Genomic DNA, 13,719 nt, shown 5'->3' with positions numbered 1-13,719 from the left:
GGTGATGATAGTGATATGTCAGTGCAGTAAACATAATATAGTATCACATAATCTGCAGTGCTGACACTGGAGGTTTCTAGAATAATTAAAGCTGTAGAATATATTCTTACATTTTAAAAAGAGATATGTAAGAAATCTATATACTGTATACACTGTAGGCTTGCCTTAATTAATTACACTATATTGTAGCTGAACAGAAATACTGTTTAACAACCTCTGTTTGTGTGTGCCTGCTATTTGTTCTGGTTTGGTAAACTGGAAATGGTGAAATTCTGCTCTTACTTCATATAATCGATTTAATTTTCAATGAAAATGTTGCGCTGATGGTACCTTAGAAATATGTGTTTAATATGGAATTCATACTGGTATCTGTATCTGAAGTTCAATAGCAGGACCACACCCCACAAATCCCCCTTCCAGTGGTGTGTCTATCAACGCCGACTTCCTGCCACACAAAAGTTTATCATTGTTTTCATGCCCCTCTCCTCCTCTCCTCCTATTTGCCATCCCCTTTTAAATTTATCAAGATCTGGCAGGCCAGGAAGGTGCCATTTGTCTTCAGCCTGCCAATGGATTATTTTTTTGGACAGAATGTACTGTAGAATTATTTTTTTAATGGTTTTGTAGGAGTCTTCCAAAGTATATATAAAGAAGACAATTTTATCTCAAATTTCTAGAAATGAGCTTCACCACCCTCCATGTTGAAACTACTGTGATGTTGAAACTACTGTGGGCAGCTATTTTTTTTTTGTCTAAACAAATTTTAAAACCTGTTTTAAGTTTAAAAAATTTTTTTGTTTTCCTTTGAAAATTCTATCAATGTCTTTTCTTTTTCATAATCCTCTCAGAAATAGATTCAGGGATCTTTGAGTTACTTAAAGAAAAAGAAAAGAAAAGTGATATAACAAAGCCACAGGATTTACAAATTCTACTTTATCCTTAATTTGCTGAACAGTTTTTCATCCTGACCCCATCTTGTATTTTGTCAGTAATGGCAAATAACTCGGAGTGGTTATCAGGTGCCAGGAGTAAAGCTGTTGAATAAAATCATCCTCACCAAACATGACTGCGACAAAGCAATAAAAACAAAAAAACCCACACCCGCTCAGAACTGGGATTGAAGGGTTTAGGTAAGCAGCAGAATGGCCGACGGCTGTCTTCAATTTGAAAATGCTGATATGGATGTAACAGGTTGTATCAATGCAAGCTACACTTAAAATGTTAATACTATTATTACTGCTGGGTCTTGACATTATAAAGTGCCTTTAGGCGACTGTTGTTATGATTTGACACTATATAAATGAATCGAATTGAATGAATACACTAACTGGCCACTTTATTAGTGTTGTACCGCCTTCCCCCTCAGAACTGCCTTAGTTTTCAAAGGCATTGTTTTTGCAAGGTGGTGAAAACATTCTTTGGGGAGTTTGGTCCATGTTGACATGCTGCCATCACACAGCTCCTGCAGATTTGTCAGCTCCATGATTTGAATCACATTCAAAAGGTGGTCTATTGCATTAATAGTAACAATGAAGGCCTCTTTATGTACAGTGAACCCGAGTCATGTTCAAGAAGCCGGTTTTAGATGGCGTGAACTTTGTGAGTCATAGGTTATTTGTGTATATTTTGTGTATTATTTGTGTGTATGTGCTCTACATCGAAAACGTTTCTCTGTATTTATGTGTAGGTATTTTTGTGGTCGCTAGGTGGCAGACGTAAAAAAAGAGCACGGAGGAGGAGGAAGTAAACATGGCGCGGGAGAGCAACATGGCGGTCCCTGAGTTCCTCAGGCAAGCAGAGTTGTTGAAGCAAGGGGCAGAAGCCCGGGTGTACCGGGCCGAGTTTCTGGGAACGCCAACAATAGTGAAGGAAAGGTTCCCTAAACGCTACAGACACCCAGCCTTAGACGAAAAGCTGACACACCGCAGGACCGTGCAGGAGGTCCGCGCCATATTACGGTGTCGGAGAGCAGGCAAGTCCTCCGCTGGTGGAGGTGATCCAATTAGCACCACCCTAAGGTGGTTTAAGAATATTTGTAGCCAACTAACCCACTGGATAGACTGTTGGCTTTGCTGGTCGTGAGTCAATGATTACGCCAGATTGACTTTTCAGCTAAATTGCGTTTATTATCTGAACAACAGACGATATTCAGTCTGCAGAGACGTACACAGCAGCGGTTCTATCTTGTTGGAAGCTTCAGATCTGTGAATATTTATACTTGCACGATGATTTAGTTTTCTGGTTTGTGACCAAATGATTAAGCAGCCAACAACAAAGTGGAATGTGTTTATTCCTTTGCTCGTTTCATTCAAATGCAAGAAAGTGATCCCTACATAACTCATAGTTGGTATATGTTGTGTACAAACCCCTTCTTCTCCACAAGGGGGCACAATAGATGAGCAAATGCTTCCACAGATGTTTAGTCACAGCTTCTGCATAAAGTCAGCTTCATGAAAAATTACAAATTCAACCCTTCTCACATTTTATCTCTTATGTTTTGTTGTGCATTCTCAACTTCTGTGTTATCTATTCAACATGGATCTGAACATTTTCTCTAAAATCTGCTCCGCCCACACTGAAACATCTTTTAGCCACACACAAACCTTAATCGATAATTGAATGGTATTGTAGTCACACAAAGTTTGTAAAATCAGACTTTTTCTTCTTCACAGGAATATCTGCCCCTGTAGTCTACTTTGTGGACTATACCTGCCACTGTATCTTCCTGGAGGACATTGTGGGTTCCTCAACTGTGCGTGACTATATTGCATCTGCTCAACAGTCTGACTCCTGCAAGGAGCTGAAGTTGCAGAGGCTGGCCGAGCGCGTGGGGCAGGTCCTGGCTAAAATGCACGATGAAGATGTCATCCACGGAGACCTGACCACCTCCAACATGCTGCTGAGACCCAGCCCAGAGGGAGGAGAATCCGACCTGGTCCTCATAGATTTTGGTCTGAGTTACATCTCTGCTCTGCCCGAGGATAAGGGTGTGGACTTGTATGTGCTGGAGAAAGCCTTCCTCAGTACCCACCCCAACACAGAGGAACTGTTTGAGAAGCTGCTGAAAAGCTACACAGCGTCATCCAAGAAGTCATCAGCTGTCATTAAAAAGCTTGACGAGGTTCGGTTGAGGGGAAGGAAGAGGTCAATGGTGGGGTGAAGATACTCCCCATGTGTGTACAGGGGCAGACTTGTGGAATTTCATAACGCTGAAATTAAGACACTGTTGTGCACAGTCTGTAAATTAACATTATGCAAAAATTGTAATTGAATATAACAATATTTCTAATAAATGGGGCCTCTGATCTTGCAGTTTATGTGGTGATTTATATAAAAGCACCTAAGGTACTGCTCAGTATCCTCAAGGTTTGAGGGTCAGGCTCCCAGGTAGAGGACCCAAGCTTGAAGGATAGACTGCCCGTAGGGGCGAAAGGGAATTGAGACATACATAGATAGATATGTGTGTATATATATCAAGTAGTTTGTGTTCCATGAAAAATGGAACCGGTAAACTGAATTTATGAACACACACACAAGTGGATCAATTTAGTATTAAGAACTTTATAAAACTACTGCATTCCTTTTGACATGAGCACTGATAAGCTGAAGCAGTCATGCAGGATTTTAAAGACGGCAGAAATGAGTGTTTCCTCAATCACGGAGAAGGTTACTTGTAGAGAACAGTCAGCTATTCAAGTGTCAGTTTTAATTATATAGCAGCAAATTCCAACAACGGTTGCCTCAAGGAGCTTTATATTGTAAGGTAAAGACCTTACAGCAATACAGTGAACATGTTGGATGCAGAACAAACTTTGGAATAGAAATTACCAGAAATTTTCACGAGTACCAATTTGTAATGGTTAGACCAAACCAGAACTTACTGGTGACGACATACGTACAGGGTTTTGGGTTTAAATTTCATGGTTGGCTGGAGCCTTTGTGGATAGTGTTTGCAGATTCTCCTTGTGCCTCTTTGGTTTTCTTCTGCAGTTAAAATTCTGAGTCTGAATGGCACTAGAAGTCAGGTAGGCAGGTCAAAGTCCAAGAGGAGGTGCACTATGACTGATAAGCAGTGAATGTTTAGCCACCACAACCATGCTTAATAACACAGGATTTGTAACGCACCACGTGATCTTCAGTTAGCTGTGTTTGAATTGTGCGAACACACCCAAGTAAAAACGAATGTGTCACATGTTGCTTTCATTTTTAATTTACAGTGACGGTAACATCTGAGACCCCATGGATCAGCAGCGTATTACAAACATGACGATTAAACTCATGGTTCTTGCCTTGTACTGTAAAGGTGAGTGTTTGTCAGTGTTCCGGCTTGTAAATGACAGCTCTGTCCTTTTCGTTCTCAAAGTCTACATGACTCCTTCCAGGTTCCTTGGCTGAGATCACCAGAGAGCTCAGTGTCTTAGTGGGCAATGAGGTAACGCTCAGCTGCATGTTCGACACACCGCATAAGCTAGTGGAGTGGAGTGCTCTTAGTATTGAATGGAACATGGTGGACAAACACGCAAAGAAGAGCATGGTGTACACGCTGGAAGATGGAAGAGCTCATGTGTACAAAGAAGGCTCTGTGGTGAATGAAACGTGCCTGCGTCAGAGTGATGCGTCGCTGCAGCTTCATAATGTCACTGTAGGAGATGAAGGACTGTACACCTGCAGAGTCATCAACCCTCTGATCTACACAGAGTCCACTGCTCTGAAAGTGCTCGGTACGCCTGAGAGTTATATGGGCCAAGAAAGCCACAGTGTTTATCTAGCTTAATAATACAAAAAAGGAGGAACTTTAACGTGAAGTTGCAGGTAATTTAAAAATTGACATTTCAGATGTCAGCGAGCTTCACCAAACAGACAAGCTGCAGGTTATTTTTTGTTTAAGACATCACGCTGTATGAAATTTATGCATGCATGAATTTATTCTCAAAGTTTAAACAAGGTGACCCTGTGGAACAGGCTGAACTATAAAAAGGTAGTATTCTCATAAGATTTACAGTAATATATATATATATATATGTGTGTGTGCACAAACAGTTGCCTGCAAACCTAAATGAACTGTCTCAAAGTTGTAAAAATTCCAGCGTGCAGCTTATCAGCAGCACGGTATGGAGATCTGCCAGTTGTGTTTGCTGCTGGAAGATCCCACTAGTGCTCTACAGAGCTTCCATGTTAAGCTTTGATAAATGAAAATAACAAACTTGGGCTGTACTGAATCCTGTACAGTGGTCATTCGTTACATAAGCGATGGATGGGTGCAGCTAAAGGTGGTTTTGCATCTTGGCTTAGTTTTTGTTAAATAAATAATGGCGTAACATGCCATGTTAATCTGTGATTGTCTTTACTGGATATTTTTATTATGCCTATAAAACCTTAGCATTGAACGAGGGTGTACTTTCTTTTTAAGAAAATTACCCAACTGCTCACTGGATTAATAATAAATGTGTTACTGAGGACTTTATGGTCTTCATAGCTTCAAGACCAAGATGCACAAAACAATTAGTGACATTATATCCATTTTTGTGCAAATTGTCGAATTCAAGCACAATCATTTTAAATAATTTTAATGATAACAATGTAATATCTGTTTCTGAACCGTACACCTTCAGCTCTGCCTTCAGTGTTGCTCCCAGAAAAGGCAACAGTGAGAGAAGGACAGGAGAAAACCATACAGTGTGATGTAACAGGTTTCTACCCAGAGAAAGTGGCTGTGACGTGGCTGATCCAAAATGGCACCCAGACCATCCATGCAGGGTTGGGCCAACTGTCCCGTGTATGCAATGAGCTGGCTGTACACAATCCAGATGGCACCTACAGCATTCGTAGTGGCATCACGCTGCACTCCTCAGTTCTAAGGGGTGGAGAAATACATGTCATCTGCCAAGTTGAGCACCAGACCTACAATGGTCTGTACAACCGATCTGTAACACTGGCTGTTCAAGGTGGGATTTTATTCATTTATTCTTTGGATCGCTTGATTTCATAGATACATAGTGGTATACTGTAGCGCAGGTAATCAGAAGATTGATAGTTTGATCCCTGGCTGCTCCAGTCTGCATGGCAAAGTATCGTTGGACAAGAACCAAAAGTTGCTCATTGGCGTATGAGTGCGTGTGAATGTTAGACAGGAAGCACAAAAAAGCAAAGTACAAAGCAAAAGCGCCTGTAGTTCACTTGAGTTTTCCAGTAGAGAAGAAAAGCACCATATAAGAACCATTCCATTTAATATTTACTATGTTACTTTCATGTGCTTTTCCTTCAGCTCCATCAGAGCCGCTTCACAGTACAGCCACTGTGATAGCTGTTACAAGTGCAATAACTTTGCTACTGGTCACCTGTGTTACTGGAGGATCTTTATATCTCTACAGATATTTTTACAAAGGTATGTATCAACACAAGCACATTTCTTTTGTTAAATTTTGATAATTTGCTTTGCTTGGTCTTATTTGAATGCGATAATGTCAGATGTTCACATTAAAGATGTCTACAGATTTAACAAATTTGGCAACTATGTGTAAATTAAGGGAAAAACTACAGCTTAAGTTGTAAGCCTAATCTTAAAAGTAGAGAGGGTGTTCTTTCCCAAATCCAAACTGGAAGCTGGTTTCACAGAAGAGAGGCCTGAAAGCCTCCTGTTCTACCCCTCCCATTCTACTTTCAAATACTTTAGGAACCACAAGTAAGCCCGCAGTCTGAAAGTGAATTACTTTGTTGGGGTGATATGAAGCCTTTAAGATAAAACAGAGCCTGATTATTCAAGACCTTCTATCTGATGGGAAGGATTTTAAATTCAATTCTGTATTTAGGGAGCCTTTTTTATCCCTTTATTACCATCCCTTTAAAGTTTTACCTAGATATCATAAAGTTTGTTTGATTTTGAAAAAGTTTGATTTCATTAAAATGAAAAGAAAATGCTGCTATTTCTCTTCACAGTTCCATTTTATGTTTCGGAAATCAGTCAGCCCAACATCATATACGCTCAGGTACCCACAGAACTGAAGTGCACCATTCAGGGAGCCACAAGGTGGGAGCTCAAAGTGAAATGGTTTAAACAAAGAACCAGTCCAGACTCAGTGATTCAGTCAGAGTCAGGTTCTTCAGATTCCCTGCTGGAGACTGAGGATCTCAGCGAACGGGCTAGTCTGCAGTCAGATGGCAAAAATCACACATCTCTCCTGCCTGTATTTCTGACTGTTACTGAAGACCAAACCAAATACCAGTGTGTAGTGTGGTGCAAGGACAGGAGCTTCAGAAGGGAGACCACAGTCAAGGTTAAAGGTGAGTAGTTTTGGCTTTGGGAGCAGATTATCAGACAGGGCACTCTGAGAATTCAGCTCAGTGGGGAAATCCTCAGCCCGGTTTCATAAGAAAACATGTTCATGTGCACACAAACTGTTACGTTTTATGTGAGTGTGAGCATGGATTTGTAATTAAAGTTCTTTTAATAGGGAGGATATTTCATGACAGAAGCATGATGTTTCAGAGAAACACAAAGTATCACACTGAGAAAAGAAAGCTATTCTTCCCAAACCACAATCTTTTTCTAATTATAAGTTTTTAATCCCTAACCTCAAACAAGCTGTTTGAAAATCTGTGATGTGTATGACTTGAAATTGTCGTACACAGCACAGTGGCAAAAGTTTTTAACTCCGCCCCCAATTCCTCTTATCACTAAAATGCAACCTTTAAAAGTGGGAAATATTCAATATGTGCAAATGGACATGAACTGGTACAGAAAAAAAACTATAAAATTTGTTTCCAGGAACAAATAACAATAGATTAAAGATTAAATATTACAACTATTTCGAGAAATGTCATGAGACTGTGATGGAATCCCATAATGCCATGCATCCTAACTAAAAGTTTAACTGGAGAAACACGTGACCCAATCCACGTGTACCAGTAAGTGCAGTAGGCATATTTAATCCTATTTATAGAAAAGAAGTAATGATTGTGTTGAAATTCTATTTATCTATATTACATTATATAATTAAGTTCTGTACCATAATTTATATACATATAGTATATATAGCTATATACCAGACTAGGAGGCACAGTGGCTTGGTTCAAATGCACTGGCTGTGGCCTCTGTAGAGTTTGCATGTTCTCTATACATGTGCTGGGTTTTCTCCAGGTTCTCTGGCTTCTTCCCACAGTCCCACATGTCCCCAAAGACATGCAGTTATTGGGGTTAGTTGGTGAATCTAAACTGCCCATAGGCGTGAATGTGAGTATAAATGTTTGTCTGTCTCTCTGTGTTAGCCAGAGACAAATGAAATGAAATAGGAAGTTTGCCAGATTTTGGGAAAATAAACACATGATCCTATTTTAAGTGGTGTCTACATATAAGGCGACATAATCGCACCAAACATCTTTGATTCATATATCCGATGACATCATTCCAAAAGTCCTCATCTTTGGCTTTTACTTCCCATGAGGTTAATGAAAGATTCAACGATAAAATTTATGCTAGATCTTCTTGTCACAACCCCAAAGGGGATTTGTAAGAAAGCACTAAATGTTTGTGTTACTGGAAACTTCTGGGTTTTTTTTGTTTTGTTGTATTTAAATTAAACAATCTCATTTGGGGCTGCATGTCTTGCCAATCCTGAAAAAAACTACTTTCATTGTTATTTAACGACAATCATTTACAGTTTGGTCCAGACATATTAGAACACTAACACAAGTTTTGTTTTTTTACCTGTTTACTGTAGTTTGACAATGGACATTGAACATTATGTGTATCTCCAAAGGTTGATTCTGTTCATCTGGACGTAGCGTTTTGTGGGAGAAACGTTAAGATTAAGGAACTGACCTCCCAGCCCATTGTTCCTTCAGTGGGCTGGTTTCAGTCATTATGCAAATGTACTGTTTATAAGATTGGAAACCTGCAGTCAGCTGAGACTGAAGAAGTCACCTGGATGAGTGATGAAACGTTTCTCCCACAAAATGCTACGTCCAGATGAACAGAATCAACTTTTGGAGATTTACTTTCCTGGATGATTGAGCATGCATCAAAACAAAAGTAATTGGACAGTTCACTCAAAGTGCTACTTCACAGGCAGGTGTGGGCAATTCCTTTGTTATGTCATTATCAATTAAGTAGATAAAAGGCCAGGAGTTGATTTAAGGTTTGGTGCTTGCATTTGGAAGATTTTGCTGTGAACAGAAAACAGGTGGCCAGCTCCATGCCGTTGAAAAGAAGCCATCCTGAAGCTGAGAAAACAGAAAAAACCCACTCCTAATATTGGTACAATAAATTGAGTGGCAAAATCTACAGTTTGGTACATCCTGAGAAAGAAAGAAGCACTTGTGAACAGTGGTGGATGATTGCAGAATTATTTCCATGGCGATGAGAAACCCCTTCACAATAGCAATTAAGTAAACAACACTCTCCAGGGGGGAAGCATACCACATCATCTGTAAAACACAGCAGAGGCAGTGTGCATGGCTGTTAGTGGCACTGGGACACTAGTGTTTACTGATGATGTGACAGAGGATAGAAGCAGCCGAATGAATTCTGAGGTGTTCAGGGACATACTGTCTGCTTAAATCCAGCTAAATGGAGTCAAATTGATTGGGCAGTGTTTCATAATATGGATTTACAATGACCCAAACAAACAGCCAAATCAACTCAGGAGTTTATTAAAGCAAAGAAGTGGAATATTCTTGAATGGCCAAGTCACCTGATCTTAGCCCAACAGAGCATTTCACTTGCTGAAGACTAAACTTCAGACACAAAGGCTCACAAACAGACAGCAACTGAAAGCCGCTGCAGTAACAGCCTGGCAGAGCACTAAAAAGGAGGAAGCCCAACATCTGAGTTCATACATGAGTTCAAGACTTCAGGCTGTCATTGCCAGCAAAGGGTTTTCATACAAGTGTTAGAAATGAACATTTTATTTTCAGTTATTCAATCTGTCCTGTTGCTTTTGAGCATCTGAAATTAAGGGATTGTTTCCAGATTGCTTTGGTTCCTCACATTTTATTTTTATCTTTTTGTTCAACCCACTGAATTAAAGCTGCAGGTCTGCACTTTAACTCCATCTGAGTGGTTTCATTTCAAATCCGTTGCAGTAATGTACAGAACCACAATTAGAAAAAAGTTGTCCGTGTCCAAATATTTATGGACCTAACTGTATTTGTGGTATGACACAATCTTAGCTTTTTCTACCATTAGCATGTTTGACTACATAATTTAATTATAAAATTATGCCTGTTGACTGACTTCATTTTCTTCTCATGTACTCTCCTCCCACCACACACACATACTTCCAGTGGAACCATCTTTTCTTAAGATCTCCAGCATTCCTCAGATCCCAAAGGTGGAGAGGCTGCTGGTTCTCTGCTGTCGCGTGGAGAACTTTTACCCCCAGGACATCGACCTGGAATGGTACAGGAATGATGGGGAGAAGGTCCACCTCGTCACTCACTTTGGCCCCTTCTCTGACCAGAGCCGCCTCTACAATGTGTGGAGTAAGATCGAGCTCATCATGGCCATAGAGGATGAGAGGGCCATGTACACTTGCCGTGTTTACCACTCCAGCTTCCAAGCTCCGGGGTACAAGGATGTCTTTTACCACATCAACACTCAAGGTAGCAGCTTCAAATGTTTTAGATTAGATGAGATTAGATGAAACTTTATTAATCCCTCGGGTGGGTTCCTCCAGGAAATTCAGTTTCAGGGACAAAGGAGTTTTTAAGTCTGTTGGTTCTTGACTTTGGGAGAAGCAACCTGTCGCTGAACAGGCTCCTCTGGTTATTTATGACCGTGTGCAGAGGATGCCCAGCATTGTCCGTAATGTCCAGCAGTTTCTTTAATGTCCTTTTCTCTGCCACTGTCACCAGAGTGTCCAGCTTCATGCCGACCACAGAGCTAGCCTTCCTGATCAGTTTTTCCAGCCTGGATGAGTCCTTCTTTACTGTGCTGCTCCCCCAGCACACCACAGCATAGAAAAGTACTCCAGCAAACACCAGCTGGTAAAACATCCTCAGGAGCTTCCTGGAGATGTTAAAAGACCTCAGCCTCTCTGATTAGATTAGCTGGTTAAGAAAATGTCCTGGTGATGATGTAGTATGCAAAGGTCTTGAGACACCCCCTCATTTCTTTATATCTTGCTAGGAAATGGGACCTAGATGCAGTGATTTATGAAACATGCAGACATAAATGGAAATATGTCTACAGTAAAAATACCACCATGCATAGCTCCCGATAGTTTTCCATGGTCATAATTCTATCAATTTTGACAACATCCCAAACACCACTAGTAGCCCCAAACATGACAGTCTCCACAATGTTTACAAATTTATTTCTCAAGGACATGATACTAATCCTATAGATAGTTTTAAGGCCTCCCACTTTTTCTTTTGTCCTCTTTCGTGTTTTGTAGTTTCCTCAAAGTTTTTAAGGACACGCTGAACCTTTCTGCTAAGATATGACAGCTAATGGAAATTTTTGTTGGTGTAAAAAGACTATAACTGTGTTATAGATTCAAAATTGAACTATAGAAATTGGAATAAATCAGGTGTGTGTGTCACAGGCTGAAAACGGTGCCTAAAGATACAATTTGTAATTGGTTTGTTGCTAAGTTTTCTGTTATATGTTCACACAGCACTGGTCAGAGATCAGTCTGAAAATGGTCAGAGGCATATAAGAGGTCCCTTTCTGGCATTAAATTGATTGCAATTTATGGTAAACCACAACCTGACCTTCAGAGTCAAAGGTAGCAGAGACCATGATGCTCTGGGAAGATAGACTAGTCAGTGTTAAAAAGGACTACTTTTCTATCAGCTATGATGACAGGTTTATGTTTCTTTTTGATGTGTTAAAAGAAACTGGAGTCAAATTCCCAAATGTCAGAAAATAAAACAAAGTGACTAAACTAGCTTTAGCTACTGATGATCTGTGAAACTGTACACTCATTGGCTAACAACTTGTCCTCCTCATCACATCTGGGGTTTTACAACCAGGATGGTGATGACAGAAGCTTTAAAATGGTACTTTAGAAAGTAGCGGGTCATGGTATCTTTTTTGTTGTCTATGTCTCACTATCCTAAATCTACTTACTATCCTAAATTTCAACCACATCTTATAGTTTTTTGGGTTTTTTTGTTACCAGTAGGATACTTTAGACTTGTAATTAGCAATTTAATTATTTAAAATTTTACTTTGAATTACTACTTTATTTCCATTCCACAGTTTGCATTTTCTTTCTCATTGAAAATTATACAAACAAGAGTTATTCAAAATGATCCTTCAATATCAATATATCCATAATGCTTTACTACATGTGTTGCTTTGTTCAAACAGGAACCCCCCCTGATGTGATGTTCATCAACCACGAACCTCAGTGTCCTAAAGTGAATGAAGAGTGTACTTTGCACCTGCACATAAAAGACTTTTGTCCTGAGGAGGTGTTGGTGACATGGACTAAAGATGGAGACAAGGTTGTCTCTGGTGTCTTTAATACTCCCCCCAGCCTGAACGTCAACGGCCTGTACTCCATGTTCAGTTTCCTCAAACTCAATCCCACCAAGAATTACCAAGGCTGCACATTCAAATGCCAGGTGGTTCATAGTGCTCAGAAGGAGCCTGAGGAAAGGCTCTTCATATTTCCAAAACTCTGCCTGACAGACAGCTGTTGATGTCTAAACCTACTTTGGACCATTTCACATCTGGGGAGTAAATAATTTTAGTTTTAATTCTGCAGTTCTGCTGACTACAAAACTGTAAAACAGAAAACAAAAAAAATTGAAATGCTTTAGTTTGATATCTGCAAATTTTATCCTGCCTGAATATCACTTTAGGTTAAACAGGCTGGGTTATCCACATTTAAGACTGCTATAAACCTTTTCTGACAATCTTAAAGACCACGTGATGCCCTCTGGATAATACAATAGCCATTTCATTATTATTTTTTGTTTTTATCACACACAATATTGTATTTCATATAGTTAACAGTGTCAGTTAACTATTAAGCCATTAAACTAACTCTTCTAAGGTGATGCTAGGCGCTCTACCTTCTAAGCTACCTGCAGAGTTAGTGCAGTCAGTGCACACGCTGCTTTGAATTTACTCTAAGTTTTGAGTAACCTTGGTTTCATTGCTATATGTTCCTATATGTATTCTAATTGCTGCATATTTTTTTGTTCTATTTTTTTGTGCAGAACATTTTTATTTGTATAGCAAACTGTAGTTTGTAGTTGCAAACAATTTCAAGTTTTGTTACAAAGATTGTTGAGAGAGGGACAATTGTTTTGTTGTTGTTTTCTATTAACAGAATTAAATGTTGAAACACAAGTAAGTGTGTTCTAATTCCTTAAAAATTATTATTTTAATTTCAATTTATAATTTGTGTATTCCAGTTACAGTGTCACAATGTCATTTTAATTAAGTGAAAATTTACATGATGTGATAAAGCAGGGGTAATCAATTACAAACCCAACAGGTCCGGTTACTAAGATTTCTTTCACAACAAGGTCCAGATCTCAAGTCTTTTTCATCCCATGGATTAGGGTTAAATCGAAACCATATATTTCCCTTTCATTATAGTAATATTTAAGTTTTTGTTCAAATTAGGACACATGAGTAACAGAGTGAACCTCAGGCCTTACTTGCAAATAATAAAAATATTCTTTTTCAATTTTAAAATTTCTATTTTCTGAATCAACTTTTTTCACCTTCAGTTGTCTGCTCCTCTCTATTTTGTGTCTGCA

The 13,719-nt window shown here is 39.4% G+C and overlaps 2 protein-coding genes across 2 annotated transcripts; both read left to right on the top strand.

The window, feature by feature from the left end:
* Positions 1-1,703: 1,703 nt before the first annotated feature.
* Positions 1,704-3,306, top strand: tp53rk (TP53 regulating kinase). The gene is made up of 2 exons (XM_085458015.1): positions 1,704-1,972; positions 2,673-3,306. The coding sequence occupies exons 1-2, from the start codon at positions 1,750-1,752 to the stop codon at positions 3,158-3,160; spliced, it is 711 nt and encodes a 236-aa protein (XP_085314141.1). The 5' UTR covers positions 1,704-1,749; the 3' UTR covers positions 3,161-3,306.
* Positions 3,307-4,183: 877 nt separating this feature from the next.
* On the top strand, positions 4,184-13,538 carry LOC146708776 (uncharacterized). The gene is made up of 7 exons (XM_085455593.1): positions 4,184-4,303; positions 4,383-4,721; positions 5,613-5,945; positions 6,266-6,385; positions 6,937-7,281; positions 10,282-10,599; positions 12,314-13,538. Exons 1-7 carry the CDS (start codon positions 4,240-4,242, stop codon positions 12,646-12,648), a joined length of 1,854 nt encoding a protein of 617 aa, XP_085311719.1. The 5' UTR covers positions 4,184-4,239; the 3' UTR covers positions 12,649-13,538.
* The last annotated feature ends 181 nt before the right edge of the window (positions 13,539-13,719 follow it).

This window comes from Copadichromis virginalis, linkage group LG5, assembly GCF_057382275.1.
Source record: "Copadichromis virginalis isolate Kocher_CV1m ecotype Utaka linkage group LG5, C_Virginalis_male_GT1.1, whole genome shotgun sequence".
Taxonomy (NCBI): domain Eukaryota; kingdom Metazoa; phylum Chordata; class Actinopteri; order Cichliformes; family Cichlidae; genus Copadichromis; species Copadichromis virginalis.
This window is presented reverse-complemented; position numbering and strand designations above follow the sequence as displayed.

Excerpts from the sequence above, each read along its gene's own strand:
- tp53rk (XM_085458015.1), top strand. The coding sequence starts at position 1,750 with ATGGCGCGGGAGAGCAACATGGCGGTCCCTGAGTTCCTCAGGCAAGCA. Across the intron at positions 1,973-2,672 it reads ATTACGGTGTCGGAGAGCAG|GAATATCTGCCCCTGTAGTC; the intron begins GCAAGTCCTCCG and ends TCTTCTTCACAG.
- LOC146708776 (XM_085455593.1), top strand. The coding sequence starts at position 4,240 with ATGGATCAGCAGCGTATTACAAACATGACGATTAAACTCATGGTTCTT. Across the intron at positions 4,304-4,382 it reads TCTTGCCTTGTACTGTAAAG|GTTCCTTGGCTGAGATCACC; the intron begins GTGAGTGTTTGT and ends GACTCCTTCCAG. Across the intron at positions 4,722-5,612 it reads CACTGCTCTGAAAGTGCTCG|CTCTGCCTTCAGTGTTGCTC; the intron begins GTACGCCTGAGA and ends GTACACCTTCAG.